A 15,661-nucleotide genomic window follows, 5' to 3' on the forward strand; every position below is an offset into this window, starting at 1 on the left:
TCATGAAAACGTTCTGTGATTGTGGGGATTCAGTGTCTCTCTGGGATCATAGAGTCTCCAGTACACCTGGCCTCCTTTTCCTCAAAGTCTGTCCTTTCACATTTTGCTTTGTCTCATTTTCTCTTTCTTCTGGACAACACAACATAACAAATAAGGTTACCTTCCATGGCAAATAATCAGATAATTTCCACATTTCTCTACTCCATGTGATGTTGTTAATAGAGCCAGACATGAGCATGTCATGCAGTGCGTTTGCCAGGGCGTACACAGCGTTATATACACTATTGCTTTTCCCAAAGTACTTGGTGTTACAGGGTAGAACATATGACAATTTAACATCAGAACTGCAGGATCTTTTTATGTCTTTTGAACACTGGCTGTCACATAGGCCTGTCCACCACATCTTAGTTAGATGATCACTTGGAAGCAGGGTAAAGTTCACCTCCTGGATAAATTTTGTAAAGCTTGAGATCTTCCTCTTTACAATTGCAAATGATAAAGTGTTATTCTTTATATCAGTTTTTCCTTCAACTTTCAAGGGCAAATTCAGTTCAGTTTTGGTGATCCAGACCTTGCCAGGGAACAGCACAGGACTGGGCAGATAGAATATATTCTCTGCATTACTATAGAGAATGATCACTTTAATTGATTGCATCTTGATGATCTTTTCTATTTTAGATGTTTTCTCTATTGGTATGAAATTGCTCTGAGTGTGACTGACAGTTTCTATGAATGCAATGCAGCCACCATTCTGCTCACTCCCTTCTCTCAGGATCTGAATCGCCTTCAGGCTGCTTTCGTCATCCGATGCAATGATACCAACCCAGGTCCAGCCAAAATGCTTCAGTAACCTGATAATCCCAGCACAGACGTGCAGTTCACTGGGAACAGTCCGGTAGAAAAAAGGAAACTTAGCTGTGTCACTCATTAGAAGACTCTGCGAGATGAAACTGATCTATTCAACAGTAATAATAATAATAATTAATCCATCATCATCATCTTTGTCACTGTGAGATTACACCTTAAATAACTTCTACAAACTTTTAAGCTCCTATATTTAGGTGATTTTTAGCAGAAAACCTTTACAAAGCGATGCTACAGATTAACGAAAAAGCGTGAGTGCCAAAAAGTGAGGTGCAGGATCCACACCAAATGTTATTCTACAAAGGGTGTGTTCCCTGTATAGAATAAGTGCATAGTGCTCAATTTTATCAACACCAATTTTTCAGCGCAGTTTTCAAATTCCTTCATTACTGATTTGTACAGGAATAGCGTGTGAGCTCTTACCACCCAATTCCTTTTTTTAATGGATGCACACTAATGACAACATTATACATGAGGACCCTTCAAGAGTGGGAGTGTCTCAACCTTGCTTCATTGGTCAGACTCGACACGGTCCATGTTTCAAAAGATGCTTGCATCAGGTGTCTAGGTAAATGAACATAAATAAGCATGTACATAGAGCAATATAAAAATCCATAAATAATAAAAAAACATAAATAATGAGAACCATGAAGATTATCATAAACCTACATAAATAAATGACATGTGAATTATATACACCACATAGTTGAATCAAAATATAGTTTAAGAATCTTACAAAAGAATGTATATGTATGAACAGATATGCAATTAATAAACACATGTATAACTAAATTACTAAACGTGTAAAATACAAACAAATAGAAACTGCATGTAGCTCATATCTAATAATTGTATCTGAATCCAAGAAAATAAATCATTGTTTTAAAAAAGAAACACCCTTGCCTTTAAAGAGAAACAGAAAACTGAACAATATGACCGAGAGAAAGAGAGAGAGATCTAATGAGGCAAGCACTTTACATAGCAGGGGCGTAGGCAGACCTGCCATTTTGAGTGGGCCCAGAGTTAACCTGGGTGGGCCCTTCTCACCCCCAATGCTACCCCTGTACATACATACAATATAGTGTGTGTGTGTGTGTGTGTGGGGGGGGGGGGTTAATGACCCAACATCTGCCTGTTTCTCTCTGAACCCCCTCCCCCGGTCCTACCTCAGAGCCATTGGCTGTCGCAATTCCTATAGGCATCCTGCGCCGGCCCTGCAGGCTTCTCTCTACCACATTCCCACCAAAAAAACAAGAAGTGACATCACTGAGGGCAGGACATGATAGAGAGAAGCCTTCAGGGCCGGCACAGGATGCTGCCAGCAGTAGCTCCGAGGTAGACTGGGAGGGGGTAGAGAGACGGGCAGATGCCAGGCCACAAGTGAAGAAGGAGAGAGAGTAGTGAGGTGCTGCCACTGAAGAGTTATGGGGGCCTCATGGGCTGCTGACTGGGTGGGTCTGAGGCAAGAATGGGTGGGCCTGTGTCCACCCAGGCCCACCCTTAGCTACGCCACTGTTACATAGTGAGACTGTGTTAACATATAAAATAACCTTAAATAGAGGGATCCCATAGAGATGTGAAGTATAGTGATAGAGTGAAACATATATGAAAGACTGTGTGAAAAAAGTGATAACTACGGGACTCATTTTCGAAAAGAGAAAATCATCTAAAAAGTGGCATAAAGCAGCATTTGGATATTTTTCTCACAAAAACATCCAAATCAGTATTTTTGAAACCTATTTTTTCAGATGTTTTTCTATGCTGTTCTTCTGCAGTGCGTCTAAATCTCAAGGTTGCATGTCACGGACATGTTAAGAGTAGGATTTGGGTGTTCCTAAGATTTGGACATTTTTCAGCCATAATGGAACAAAACAAAACTGTCCAGGACTAAAACAAAGATGTTTTCAGCTAGACCTGTTTTTATAATGATTAAGGCACAAAAAGGTGCCTTAAATGACCAGCCTGCTTATTTTCAAAAGAGATGGCCAGCCATCTTCTGACACAAATCGGAAGATGGTCGGCCATCTCCTAAACCTGGCCAAATCGGTATAATGGAAAGTCGATTTTGGCCGGCTTCAACTGCTTTCTGTCGCGGAGCTGTCCAAACTTCAAGGCGGTGTGTCGGCAGGGTACAGAAGGCGGGATGGGGCATGGTTACAAGATGGCCGGCTTCGCCCGATAATGGAAAAAAGAAAGCCGGCCCTGAAGAGCATTTGGCCAACTTTACTTGTTCCATTTATTTTTAGGACCAAGCCTCAAAAAGGTACTCCAACTCACCAGATGACCACTGGAGGGAATCCCTTACTCCCCCAGTGGTCACCAACCCCCTCCTACCCTAAAAAGGTTTTTTAAACATTTTTTGCCAGCCTCTATGCCAGCCTCAAATGTCATACCCAGCTCCCTGACAGCAGTATGCAGGTCCCTGGAGCAGTTTTAGGGGGTACTGCAGTGCACTTCAGACAGGTGGACCCAGGCCCATCCCCCCCTACCTGTTACACTTGTGATGGTAAATGGGAGCCCTCCAAAACCCACCTGAAACCCACTGTACCCACATGTAGATGCCCCCTTCACCCATAAGGACTATGGTAGTGGTGTAGAGGTGTGGGAAGTGGGTTTTTGGGGGGGGGGGGGGTTGGGCGGCTCAACACCCAAGGGAAGGGAGTTATGTACCTGGGAACAATTAATGAAGTCCACTGCAGTGCCCCCTAGGGTGCCTGGTTGGTGTCCTGGCATGTCAGGGGGGCCAGTGCACTACAAATGCTGGCTCCTCCCATGACCAAATGCCTTGGATTTGCCCGGGTTTCAGATGGCCAGCCTCAGTTTCCATTATCGGTGAAAACCGAGGCCGGCCATCTCAAACCCGGCCAAATCCAAGGCATTTGGCCAGCCCCAACCATATTATCGAAACAAAAGATGGCCGGCCATCTTTTTCGATAATATGGTTCGGACAGCCCTTTGCGGTGCCGGCCATATAGATGGCCGGCCATATAGATGGCTGGCGCCATTCGATTATGCCCCTCCAGATGACCACTGGAGGAAATAAGGGGTGACTCCCCCCAGGGCCGGTCTTAGCAAGTGCAGGGCCCAATGCAGACCAATTTGATGGGGCCCCATCCTAGCCCAGCCCCACCCTAGCTCCACCCCCACCCTAGCTCCAGGGGCAGTCACTCCTCTCTCTGAGCTCCAGGGCGGCCACCCCTCTCTCCGAGCTCCCTCCCAGCATGCAGATCCCTGGAGTAGTGTAGTGATCGGTATAGTGTAGTATGGAGTGGGAGGGCTCAGGACTCTCTCCCTCTACCTGTCACATTTGTGGTGGAAACTGTGACCCCCTCCCAAAGTCACCACATATAGGTGCCCCCTTCACCTATAAGAGCTTTTGTAGTGGTGTACAGTAGGGGATAGTGGGTTTTGGATGGGATTTGGAGGGCTCAGGGGACAAGATAAGGGAGCAAAGGTGAGATATGTACCTGGGAGCCCCATTGCTCTCCTCGGATGTCTGGGGGACCAGTCTACTAAAATTACTGGCTCCTCCTACATCCCAAGAGCAGGAATCTCTACATCTTGCACTTATTTTAAAAAATGAACCAAACAAAACTCATCCAAAACACAAAACCTTGTTCGAAACAGTTATTTCAAAACAAAAGATAAACGTTTTTCTTTTTCGAAAATGACCTTCTTTCCTGTTCGGATTTTGGACATTTTGTGCAAAACATCCAAAATCGGACTTTGACGTCATATTGGGTTTTGGAGGGCTCACATTTACCACCACAAGTGTAACAGGTAGGGGAGGATGGGCCTGCCTGAAGTGCACTGCACCCACTAAAACTGCTCCAGAAACCTGCATACTGCTGTGATGGACCTGAGTATGACATTTGAGGCTGGCATAGAGGGGCATAATTGAACGGCGTCGGCCAAATAGTTTGCTGGCGATCTATTGTGGTGGCGGCGCTACAGCTGGCTGGAACCATATTATCGAAAAAGATGGCCGGCCATCTTTTTTTTCGATAATACGGTTTAGGCTGGCCAAATGTCAGAGTTCTCAGGGGTTGAGATGGCCGGTTTTGTTTTTCAGCGATAATGGAAAAAAATGCCGGCCATCTCCAACCCGGCGACATCCAAGGCATTTAGTCGTGGGAGGAGCCAGCATTTGTAGTGCACTGGTCCCCCTCACATGCCAGGACACCAACTGGGCACACTAGGGGTCAGTGCGGTGGACATCAGAAAAAGCTCCCACATGCATAGCTCCCTTACTTTGGGTGCTGAGCCCCCCAACCCCCCCAAAAAACCCACTACCCACAAATGTACAACACTACCATAGCTCTTAGGGGTGAAGGGGGCAAGTACATGTGGGTACAGTAGGTTTTGGAGGGCTCCCATTACCAGCACAAGTGTTACAGGTAGGGGGGGATGGGCATGGGTCCGCCTGCCTTAAGTGCACTGCGGTACCCACTAACAGTGCTCCAGGGACCTGCATACATGCAGGCCTCTAGGACTTATTGCTGCTGTATAACCTTGGCACACCAGTTGACTAATCTCTTTGAAAAAGTCCTTTATTTGAATAAGCACGTTTACTCACAATTAACTGCAGATCAGAGGTTGTGCCCCACTGGCAAAGAGTCTCCCTGGTACTGAGATTAGCAGTAGGTCAGAGCTGGCCGAATGGTGTACAATGCCCTCTTAATAACTAACGTTCTCTAACAACGTGGGTAACACATGAAAGGGATCTAAAACAGGAGGAGTGGCCTAGTGGTTAGAATGGTGGACTTTGGTCCTGGGAACTGGGTTCAATTCCCACTGCAGGCACAGGCAGCTCCTTGTGACTCTGGGCAAGTCACTTAACCCTCCATTGCCCCAGGTACAAATAAGTACCTAAGCCGCATTGAGCCTGCTATGCGTGGGAAAGTGTGGGGTACAAAAAAAAAACTGGCTTACAAAAATGGCCACTACCTCATGGACTACCGGAAACAAAACAGGGCACACTCTGACCCAGTTAGCAGGGGGGAAAGCACCATGGGAGTAGAGCCCACTACCCTACACCCACCACAATGCATTGCTGATGTGACTCTGCAGTGCAAAAAACAGAAAAGGTGTCACACTCACCCGAGAGCCACATCACAAGCAGGGAAAGGATGTCAGAGGATAGAACACATTCTGCTGTCATGGAGGTGGGTACGGCATTTGAAGCTGGCATAGAGGCTGCCAAAATATGTTTATAATTGTGTTGTTTAGTGTGGGAGGGGGTTGGTGACCACTGGGGGAGTACGGGGAGGTCATCACCGATTCCTTCCGGTCATCTGGTGAGTTGGGGCACCTTTTTGAGGCTTGGTCGTGAAAATAAAAGGACCAAGTAAACCCGGCGAAATACTGCTTAACGCCGCTTTTTTTTGTTCCATTTTCCGCGAAAGCCGGCCATCTGGTAGCCACACCCATGCCCGCCCATGTCCCGCCTTTGCTAAGCTACCGACACGCCCCCTTGAAATTTCGCCGGCAAAGCAATGGGAAAGCGGTGATGCTGTCAAAAATGCTGCTCTCGAATTTTGCCGCTTTTCAGAAATTGCCAGCCATCTCCCGATTTATGTCGGGAAATGGCCAGCGATCACTTTTGAAAATAAGCCTGATAGAGGCTAGCACAAAATATTTTTAAAGATTTTTTTGAGGGTGGGAGGAGGTTAGTGACCACTGGGGGAGTAAGGGAAGGTCATCCCCGATTCTCTGTGGTGGTCATCTGGTCAGTTCGGGCACCTTTTTGTGGCTTGGTCGTAAGAAAAACACGACCAGGTAAAGTCGGCCAAGTGCTCGTCAGGGACACCCTTTTTTTCCCATTATGGGTCAAGGACGTCCATGTGTTAGACATGCCCAAGTCCCGCCTTCGCTACACTTCCGACATGCCCCTGTGAACTTTGGCCATCCCTGCGACGGAAAGCAGTTGGGAACGTCCAAAATCGGCTTTCGATTATACCAATTTGGACGACCCTGTGACATAGACACCCATCTTCTGATTTGTGTTGAAAGATGGGTGTCCTTCTCTTTCAAAAATTAGCCTGATAGTATTCTTTGTTCATGTGTGTGTCTGGAACAGATGCGATGCAAGTGCCAATATTAAGTATAGTGTATAACAAGACACCACAGCTCAAGTATATCATGAATAAATGTGTGTTATTTAAATGTGAGGTAATCATTTAAAGTGATTAAACCTATATAATTGAGACAACATGTAGTGAAAACAAGTGACAACTAAGTACAAAAGTAAAAAATCATAAACAAAGCCTCATAAGTACTTTCAAATAATGGAGTGAATGGAACAGTGCAAAAACTGAAATAGAGGGATGAAATCAGTTAACTGTATAATGGACATGGCAGGATACCTGCCAAAACCTTTCTTCCCAAAGCTTGCCCTCATTAAACAAACGCACTGTATATTGGCAAACAAATGTAAAAAGGAGGGAGTGGAAAAGGCTAAAAATCTCACGTGTGACATCATTCTGTAGCAAAACTTGGAAGCTAATTGCTACATGCAAACACACTTTCTTAGGAAAATACAACACGTTTTTATTTTCAAAATTTAAAACTGAAATATTTAAATAGTGATGTATGATGATTAAAGCGAGAAACTGCTGTGATTTTTTAGTTACATTTGTACCCTGCGATTTCCCACTTATGGCAGGCTCAATGCGGCTTACATGGGGCAATGGAGGGTTAAGTGACTTGCCCAGAGTCACCAGGAGCTGCCTGTGCCTGAAGTGGGAATCGAACTCAGTTCCTCAGGACCAGAGTCCACCACCCTAACCACTAGGCCACTCCTCCACATCAATGCCGCATCGATATATATTAAAAGAAATTAGAAAACGGCTATTTTTATAGTGGAGGTTAAAATGTCCTCAGCATGGAGGAAAAACTCAAGCAAAAGACATGCTAATGCCACTTTGTTATGCAGCTTAGTAAAAGGGCCCCTCGGTAAGCCTAAGGTAGGTACTGAAAAGAAGACCTGAATGCAATTAGCCATACTGTCTCCTCCTCCCAAAGGTCTTTTTAACTTAAACTGATGCTTCACAGCTTTCCCCATCCTTCTCTCTTTCTAATGGATCATACAATAAAAGAAAGCACAACAGTCCCTTTACCTGTGGATAGTGATACCTTCTGAACATATTGGACATCTGACTTGATTCCTCTGGTTGAAGACCTTCAATTATAGCAGCCAGCGTGCCAGATGTTTTGCATCGATAATTAGGAACCCAGGTGTCCATACCGGTAAATATACTCATGGCAGCTCCAAAGACAAAGAATGGATTGAGGTAAGATTCATAAAGATGAAATCCTAGTGTGATGTTGGGTAAGAGCTCTGAGCTATTGTTAATCTCCTCCACTGCAGAAACAAATGCCAGGTAGTCGTAATAGTTTTCTTCATGATAACTGTAAGACAATGAAGATCAGACAATTAATTACTCACTGAAAGATAGAAAGCTGTGGAACTATTTTCAAAGCCAATGGTCAGTGTGTGTTTTTAAAAGCCAGCTACAGAGTTTCAAAAAATAAATATATTAAGCACTGCTATATAGACAGGCAGTGTACAACTTCCAAGCTACTTAAATGACTCAATCCACTTTATAACGCACAAATGTTTTCTCTTTTTTCTTCATCATTTAGACAAAAATATCCATACTAAATAGTAAAAGATCAGTCTCATTCCTTCTTGTACAGAGAAAGATCATTCCATAAGAAAGTAAGCATATTTAGCTTAGCTTGACTTGTATCTTTGACTTATATCTTTAAAATTTGTCTTCACTCCTAAATAAATTTTTGGCTCTTATCTACATTTTGACTATGCACTATTAAAGATATTCATATAGTTCTGGGAAAATGCATACACAGAGTATCAGCATTTATTTATGACAGTGGCGTTCCGAGGGGCGCTGACACCCGGGGCGGATCGCTGATGTGCCCTGCTCCCCCGGGTGCAGCGCCCCCCCTCCATGCAGCGTGACCCCCCCCATGGCGAAGGGACACCCGCCACCCCTGCGAAAGAACCCCCCCCCGGGTGCACACCGCTGGGGGGGTGCCACGCGCCGGTCAGCGTCGTTGGTTTCCATGCTCCCTCTGCCCCGGAACAGGAAGTAACCTGTTCCGGGGCAGAGGGAGCATGGAAATCAACGACGCTGACCGGCGCGCGGCACCCCCCCAGCGGTGTGCACCCAGGGAGGACTGCCCCCACCGCCCTCCCCCCCTTGGTACGCCACTGATTTATGAACATATGAGTAAATATGCTAATATGCTAATCACTTACATGCATATTTGATACCGAAATCTTGGTGCCTTGTTTATAGAATTGCCCCACATAGGATCATTATTATTACTGACCTGGCTTTGTCCTTCCCTTACTCCCAGGATACATATATGTCAGTCAAAAATGCAACATATACTATCTGTATACTGTATTATAGTTATAAGGAGGAAGAATATGTGGTTGCCTGCTGCTAGAAATCACATAAATCCTTCTTAAAATTGATCTAAAGGTAGTTTTGTAGTCTTCAGAGAAATGTATAGATCTTTCCATCTGATAACAAGTAACAGGTTGGGAAATGTTACTCTCTATATATAGTTCAAATTAAATTGTCTTTTACTTTCTCTCTCTCTCTTTCCAGATCCCCTCTTTCTTCAGCAATGGCTTAATGGATACTAATGAAGGAAGTTATCAATGTGGGCTACCATTAAGATGGGTAATTTTACTGCTAACTTCTGTTGTTTGAGCAGAGGTCCCACTTTATGCAATAGTAACTAATAACCTGGGTTAACAGTAAAATAACCTGTCTTAATGTTAGCCCATACTTATAACTTCTACCTAAATTCCACAAAGTAGAAGCCAAACAGAAAAATGTTGCATGTCTAGGTGGTACTAAGTTGCATCAATGATGGTGGAGGTATGAAAAGCCACAAGGAATCTGATGAATGTTAAAGATGGGAAGATGAGTATGGGATGATCAAATCAGCCAAATGGGGAGGGATGCTGGTAGAGACAGGCAGCTCTATGGGCCAGAATCAAGAGTTTGAATTTGAAACATGGCTGGAAACCAGTGATTGAACAGAAGAGTGGTGTGGTATGATCAGATTTACGTGTATTTATTTTATTTATTTATTACACTGGCAAAGAAGTCAGATTGTGATATTTTGTACTGATTGAAGACATTGAAGAAGTAGCTGTGGGAAGCTGACATTACTCAGTGTTACAGTAATCTAGCTAAGATGTGATGTGAGCATGCAGGAACATAATCTGAGATTCTTGGTCAACATAACACCAAATTTATCTAACTGCTGCAATGCACATGTGCAAATATGAACAAGAGAGGTAGTGGTTGATGTATACTGCCTTTGCTTTCGCTTCTGTTTCAGCTGTTCCTCTGGTCCCGCCCTCATTTCCTGTTAACGGAAGGGTGGGACCAGAGGAACAGCTGAAACAGAGGCGAAAGCAAAGGCAGTCTGAAGCGGCGTCCATGCGTGCAGGATTTCACTGTTGGTGGCGGAGCAGGAGATAAAACGTTTTAAACAACAGCTGGCACTTACGAAGGGCCGGGGCACCCGCACACGTCCTGCTTGCACTCGGAGGCCACAGAGAGAGAGGGAGGGAGGCAGAAATCAGAGGAGAGGGGGGGCGTGAAACTCGGCCGGAAGTGGGGCTGTCGGACTGGAGTGGGCCCATGGAACTCAGACGGACAGGAGGGAGGGAGGTAGGTAGTGGGTCATGGAACACTGAGGGGGCGATTGTTTAGTCACCTCCAGTGGCTGCTGCTGGGTTCCCTTCCCTCTCACTTCCCATTGGTCCGCCCTGTGACTTCATCCCCAGGGCGGACCAATGGGAATTGTGTTACGTACCCAGGCATCCAGACAGAGGTGCAAATTATTATATAGGATGAGGCTTACAATCCGCCTCTTATCAAGGACAGAGTAAATCTCACTCAAGAAACTAGTCAGAATGGTCTGCGAGCCGTGGTCTACATATATTTGTGGCCTCAGCATGTCATAGGAGTTGGGAGAAAATTATTTTCTCAAAACTTTAGAAAGGAAGGACAGGCCTATAATTTGCTGGAATTTCAAGGTCAAGTGAAGGTTTCTTCAAAAGGGAGTTAATCAGGACCAAATGAGCTTTGGCGATTCAAAAGCAAATTAAAGAGGAAAATAAGCATTTTCTGGGTGCACATCCCTACAAGGTCCCTAAGAAACAAGGTCATGGAGATAACTAGAGGTGAACACACAGTAGAATCTCTTATGAACAGAAGGAATATAATACTCATGATCAACTAGACATCTGGAAATGAATAATGTGCTGACACAGATTTAGAATATGCAATACCGTTAGATAGATAAAAAGGATATTCTATGTATTACTGTAAGGTGATTTTCATTTGTGTCCTGGTAACTAAACACTGCACAGCTAAACATGACTGCATTTTGGAAATAAATGCAATCTTTAACATAGATCAGCTGCCTCCAATTAGTAATCGCTTGCATATCTTATCATTCAATAAATGTAGGAGAGGAGAACATATAAAGAATACTGAATGGCAAAATCTATGATGAAAGGATTTCTTTGATAAGCTGAATTTGGGAATGGGGAATGAATTATGCATGTGATATACTGCCTTTCTGTGGTACAAAGTAGTCTACATATCATATACAAGTAATTTCTCTGACCCTAGTGAGCTCACAATCTAAGTTTTGTACCTGGGGCAATGGAGGGTTAGTTGAAGTGGCCAAGGTGCAATGAGCCACAGTGGGAACTATTGGTTTTCAGTCTACTGCACTTATCATTAGACTCCTCTACTCACAGGGAATGTATTTGATACAGATGTGACACAAGATAGTCAATATAGGTCAGTGGTGAGACCCTCACTAGAGTGCTGTGAAGACCACAGGTGGAACAAGAGTGATAATACAGAGGAAATTCAAAGGAAAGTGAGCAAAATAGGATATGGATATTTATTTATTACATTTGTATCCCACATTTTCCCACGATTTGCAGGCTCAATGTGGCTAATGATAAGACATGTTTAGAGAGTCTGGAGAAGCTAAATCCCCCTCTTCCTTTCTCACTGACTTTGATGCTTGGCTCTCCTTCTTTCTTGAACCTTCTTCTCCTTCCCTCATTCTTTGGGATTTTAACTTTCATGCTAATGACCCCTCTGAATCTTATACTTCTAAATTCCTTGCCTTAACATCCTCCTTCAATCTTCAACTGTGCTCCACTGCCCCTACTCACCAGAATGGCCACTATCTTGATCTTCTACTCTTCTCCAACTGCTCACCCTCCAATTTCCTTGCCTCAACTCTCCCCCTATCTGACCATCATCTTATAACTTTCACACTTCAACACCCTCCTCCCCAGTCCCATCCTATTCTAACAAACACATTTAGGAATCTAAAGGCTATTAACCCTTCTACCCTGTCCTCCAGTATCTCAAATCTCTTCTCTACTGCTATGTCAACCAAGTCCGTCAATGAGGCTGTCTCTTCCTATAATACTATTCTGTCATCTGCTCTGGACACTCTTGCTCCTCCCGTGCCTCATCCCATTAAACGTACCAAACCCCAACCTTGGCTGACCCCTACTATCCGCTACCTACACTCTTGTGCCAGCTCTGCTGAACGCCTTTGGCTTAAATCTCATGCCCTTGCTGACTTCATTCACTTCAAATTCTTGCTGACCTCCATCCAATCTGCTCTCCAACTTGCCAAACAGGACTATTACATCCATTTGACTAACTCTATTGGTTCAAACCCTAGACGTCTCTTTACCATGCTAAACTCTCTCCTCAAAGTACCTTCTCCTCCAACTCCCTCTTCACTTTCTCCCCAGACTCTGGCTGATTACTTTCATGATAAGGTTCATAAGATTAAACTTGAATTCACTACCAGCTCTCCTCCACCCCTTCTTCCCTTAGTCCACTCTCTCAACCATCTTACCCCTGCCTCCTTTTCTTCCTTTCCAAAATCACTGAAGAAGAAACTTTACTTCTTCTATCATCCTCAAAACTAACCACCTGTTCCACTGACCCTATTCCCACTCATCTACTCAACACTATCTCTCCTGCTGTCACCCCTTTCATCTGTCATATCCTCAATCTGTCATTTTTCACTGCGACTGTCCCTGATGCCTTCAAACATGCTGTGGTCACCCCACTCCTCAAAAAACCTTCTCTGGATCCTACCTCTCCTTCAAACTATCGCCCCATCTCCCTCCTCCCTTTCTTATCCAAGATACTAGAACATGCTGTCCACCGTCGCTGCCTCGACTTTCTTTCTTCTCAACCTATTCTTGATCCACTCCAATCTGGCTTTCGTCCCCTTCATTCAACTGAAACAGCACTTGCTAAAGTCTCCAATGATCTATTCCTGGCTAAATCCAAAGGACTCTATTCTATCCTCCTCCTTCTCTATCTTTCTGCTGCTTTTGACACTATTGATCACAACCTACTCCGTTTCCATATAAAATTCAAGCTCCTCTTATTGACTTATAAGTGCATTCACTCTGCAGCCCCTCACTACCTCTCCTCCCTCATCTCTCCCTACACTCCCTCCCAGGAACTCCGTTCACTAGGCAAATCTCTCCTAATTGCACCCTTCTCCTCCATCGTTAACTCCAGACTCCGTTCCTTTTGTCTCGCCACACCTTATGCCTGGAATTGGCTTCCCGAGCCGATACGACTAGCTCCATCCCTGGTCGCCTTCAAATTCGGGTTAAAGGCCTACCTGTGTGATGCTGCTGCTAGCGCTATACAAATGATTTATAGTAGTAGTAGTAGTAGAAGCTAAAAATGTATTCTTAAGAAGGAAAATGGCAAGAGGAGAAAGGACACACACATTCAAATATATAATAGACTGTAATAATATGCCACAGGTACTACTACTACTTATCATTTCTATAGCACTACTAGACGTATGCAGCACGGTACACTTGAACATGAAGACAAAATAAGTATCTGTATATAATATGTAACCACTTTGATTGTAACCACAGAAAGCTGGTATATCAAGACCCATCCCCCTTTTCCTTGTTTCAATCACATTATCCATTTAAGTACGGCCGATGAATATGTAGTTATCTATTTAAGTTAGGACAGCTTCTTTTATGCAAATAACTCAAGACAAGAAATGTTTAACTCATCTAAAGTTATCATTTTGCTAGCCCCAAATTTAAAACAGACTAATGTGGTTAAAAATCAGAAGCTAACTGCTTAAATAATTTTGAATAACTACCTCTGTGTGTTTTGGTAATGGCAATTAATTTATTGACAGACCATGATTTATAACTGTAAACCCTCAAATCATGATTAAATTCCTAACATCCATTGAATAGTAATAGGCAAATGTAAAATCCAAAGAAGGTCTCCCTTATAGAAAGATCCTTCATTAAGCTACAAATCAAATTGGCAGTTTAAGTCAGAAACCATCCTAAACATATGAATCATAAGTGTGTCTCCAATAGGAACTAAGCCATTGTGCTACTTACACATAATTATATCTCCAAATGGGAAAAGTTGTATAGGACAGGGGTTTTGAGATTATTAAATTGCTTATTGTAACAATTCCCCCAATCATGATGTCTCCATCCTTGTGGTATCCTGGTTTTACGCTTTTATATTTCATTGGTGGACTCTGGCTCTCACTGGTCTTCCATTGGATATAACAAAGTATCATAAACAATACCAGAGGAACTACCATCTTTCAAGGTGTGAATCAGCTTTTCCTATGAAACAAATTCCTGCTTGACCTTCTCTGCAATTGTGGTATGAGGGAGGAAGTTTCACAGGTCTTGGATATTAAAATAATGTGCAAGAAAAGTCATATTATGACCAAGAATTTTCAAACTGTACACCTGTAAATCTGTGCAGAGACACACAGGAGGTTGAGGAAAGACAGCACATGTCTCATACTGATGTCACCCAAATCTCTGTATTATTAGATGTGATTCAGCAGCTGGTGAGGGCACTGTTAAATCTTTACAGAGTCCTGGTCCTCAAGGATTCAGCCTCAAGGGATGTCTTCTCCAGATTTGTGTCTTTGACATTAAACATGGGTTGCTTTCTTAATATATATCATAGAATTGCACATTCATTAACCAATAATTATTTATTATAGAGAAAGTTAGTGAGAAGAAAATAATTATAATCAGTGATAGCATACACACATCTACCATCAATTGTACTTTAACTTTTTTTGAAGGGTGGGAGGATTTTTCTTCCTTTACATATTCCTTCATATTTGTATAATGTAGTGTGTGTGGTTGTCATGTTTATACTTTTTATACAAGAGAAAACTTCATGATGGATAAAACAATAAACTTGATAACTAGAAAGAGAGTTTGAGACACAGATAGAAACTGTAACTTTCCTGCAAAAAAAAAAAAGGAAAAAATAGCTAAATTTCCAGAGGCTGGGGATGGGAGGAGATATGTTCATGGCTTGTGTCTGTCTGGCCTGGGGCCAGACTAAGAAGGCTGTCGGCATGGGTTTGCTATTGACCAGATATGTGTTATGGCAGGTTCAGATCTATTCATAGTTGCTCTCTGGGGTCCTTTTAGGAAGCTGCAGTAAAAATGGCTCTGTGTTAGGGGTGGGGGGCCTTTTTGCTGCAGTGGGTAAAAAGTCCCTTAGAAAGACATGGCTATTCGGTAAGATTATTCTTATTGTGTGGCCATGCTGTGGGGAGCATTTACCGCAACCCACTGAGGTGGCGGTAAGGGCTTCTGCTATAACCTGGCAGTAACTGAATAAGTGGCATTGCTCGATAACTGCCGGGATAGCGCCAT

General features: G+C 43.6%; 1 protein-coding gene across 1 annotated transcript in view; it reads right to left on the reverse strand.

The window, feature by feature from the left end:
- The window catches only part of LOC115464377 (vomeronasal type-2 receptor 26-like), a 46,494-nt gene extending 30,833 nt beyond the window's left edge, over positions 1–15,661 (reverse strand). The window contains exons 1-3 of the mRNA XM_030194763.1: positions 15,609–15,661; positions 7,983–8,274; positions 161–955 (exon numbers count right to left, since the gene is read on the reverse strand). Coding sequence (XP_030050623.1) covers positions 161–955; positions 7,983–8,274; positions 15,609–15,661 — 1,140 coding nt within the window. The remainder of the gene's footprint in view (positions 1–160; positions 956–7,982; positions 8,275–15,608) is intronic.

This window comes from Microcaecilia unicolor, chromosome 3, assembly GCF_901765095.1.
Source record: "Microcaecilia unicolor chromosome 3, aMicUni1.1, whole genome shotgun sequence".
Classification (NCBI taxonomy): Eukaryota; Metazoa; Chordata; class Amphibia; order Gymnophiona; family Siphonopidae; genus Microcaecilia; species Microcaecilia unicolor.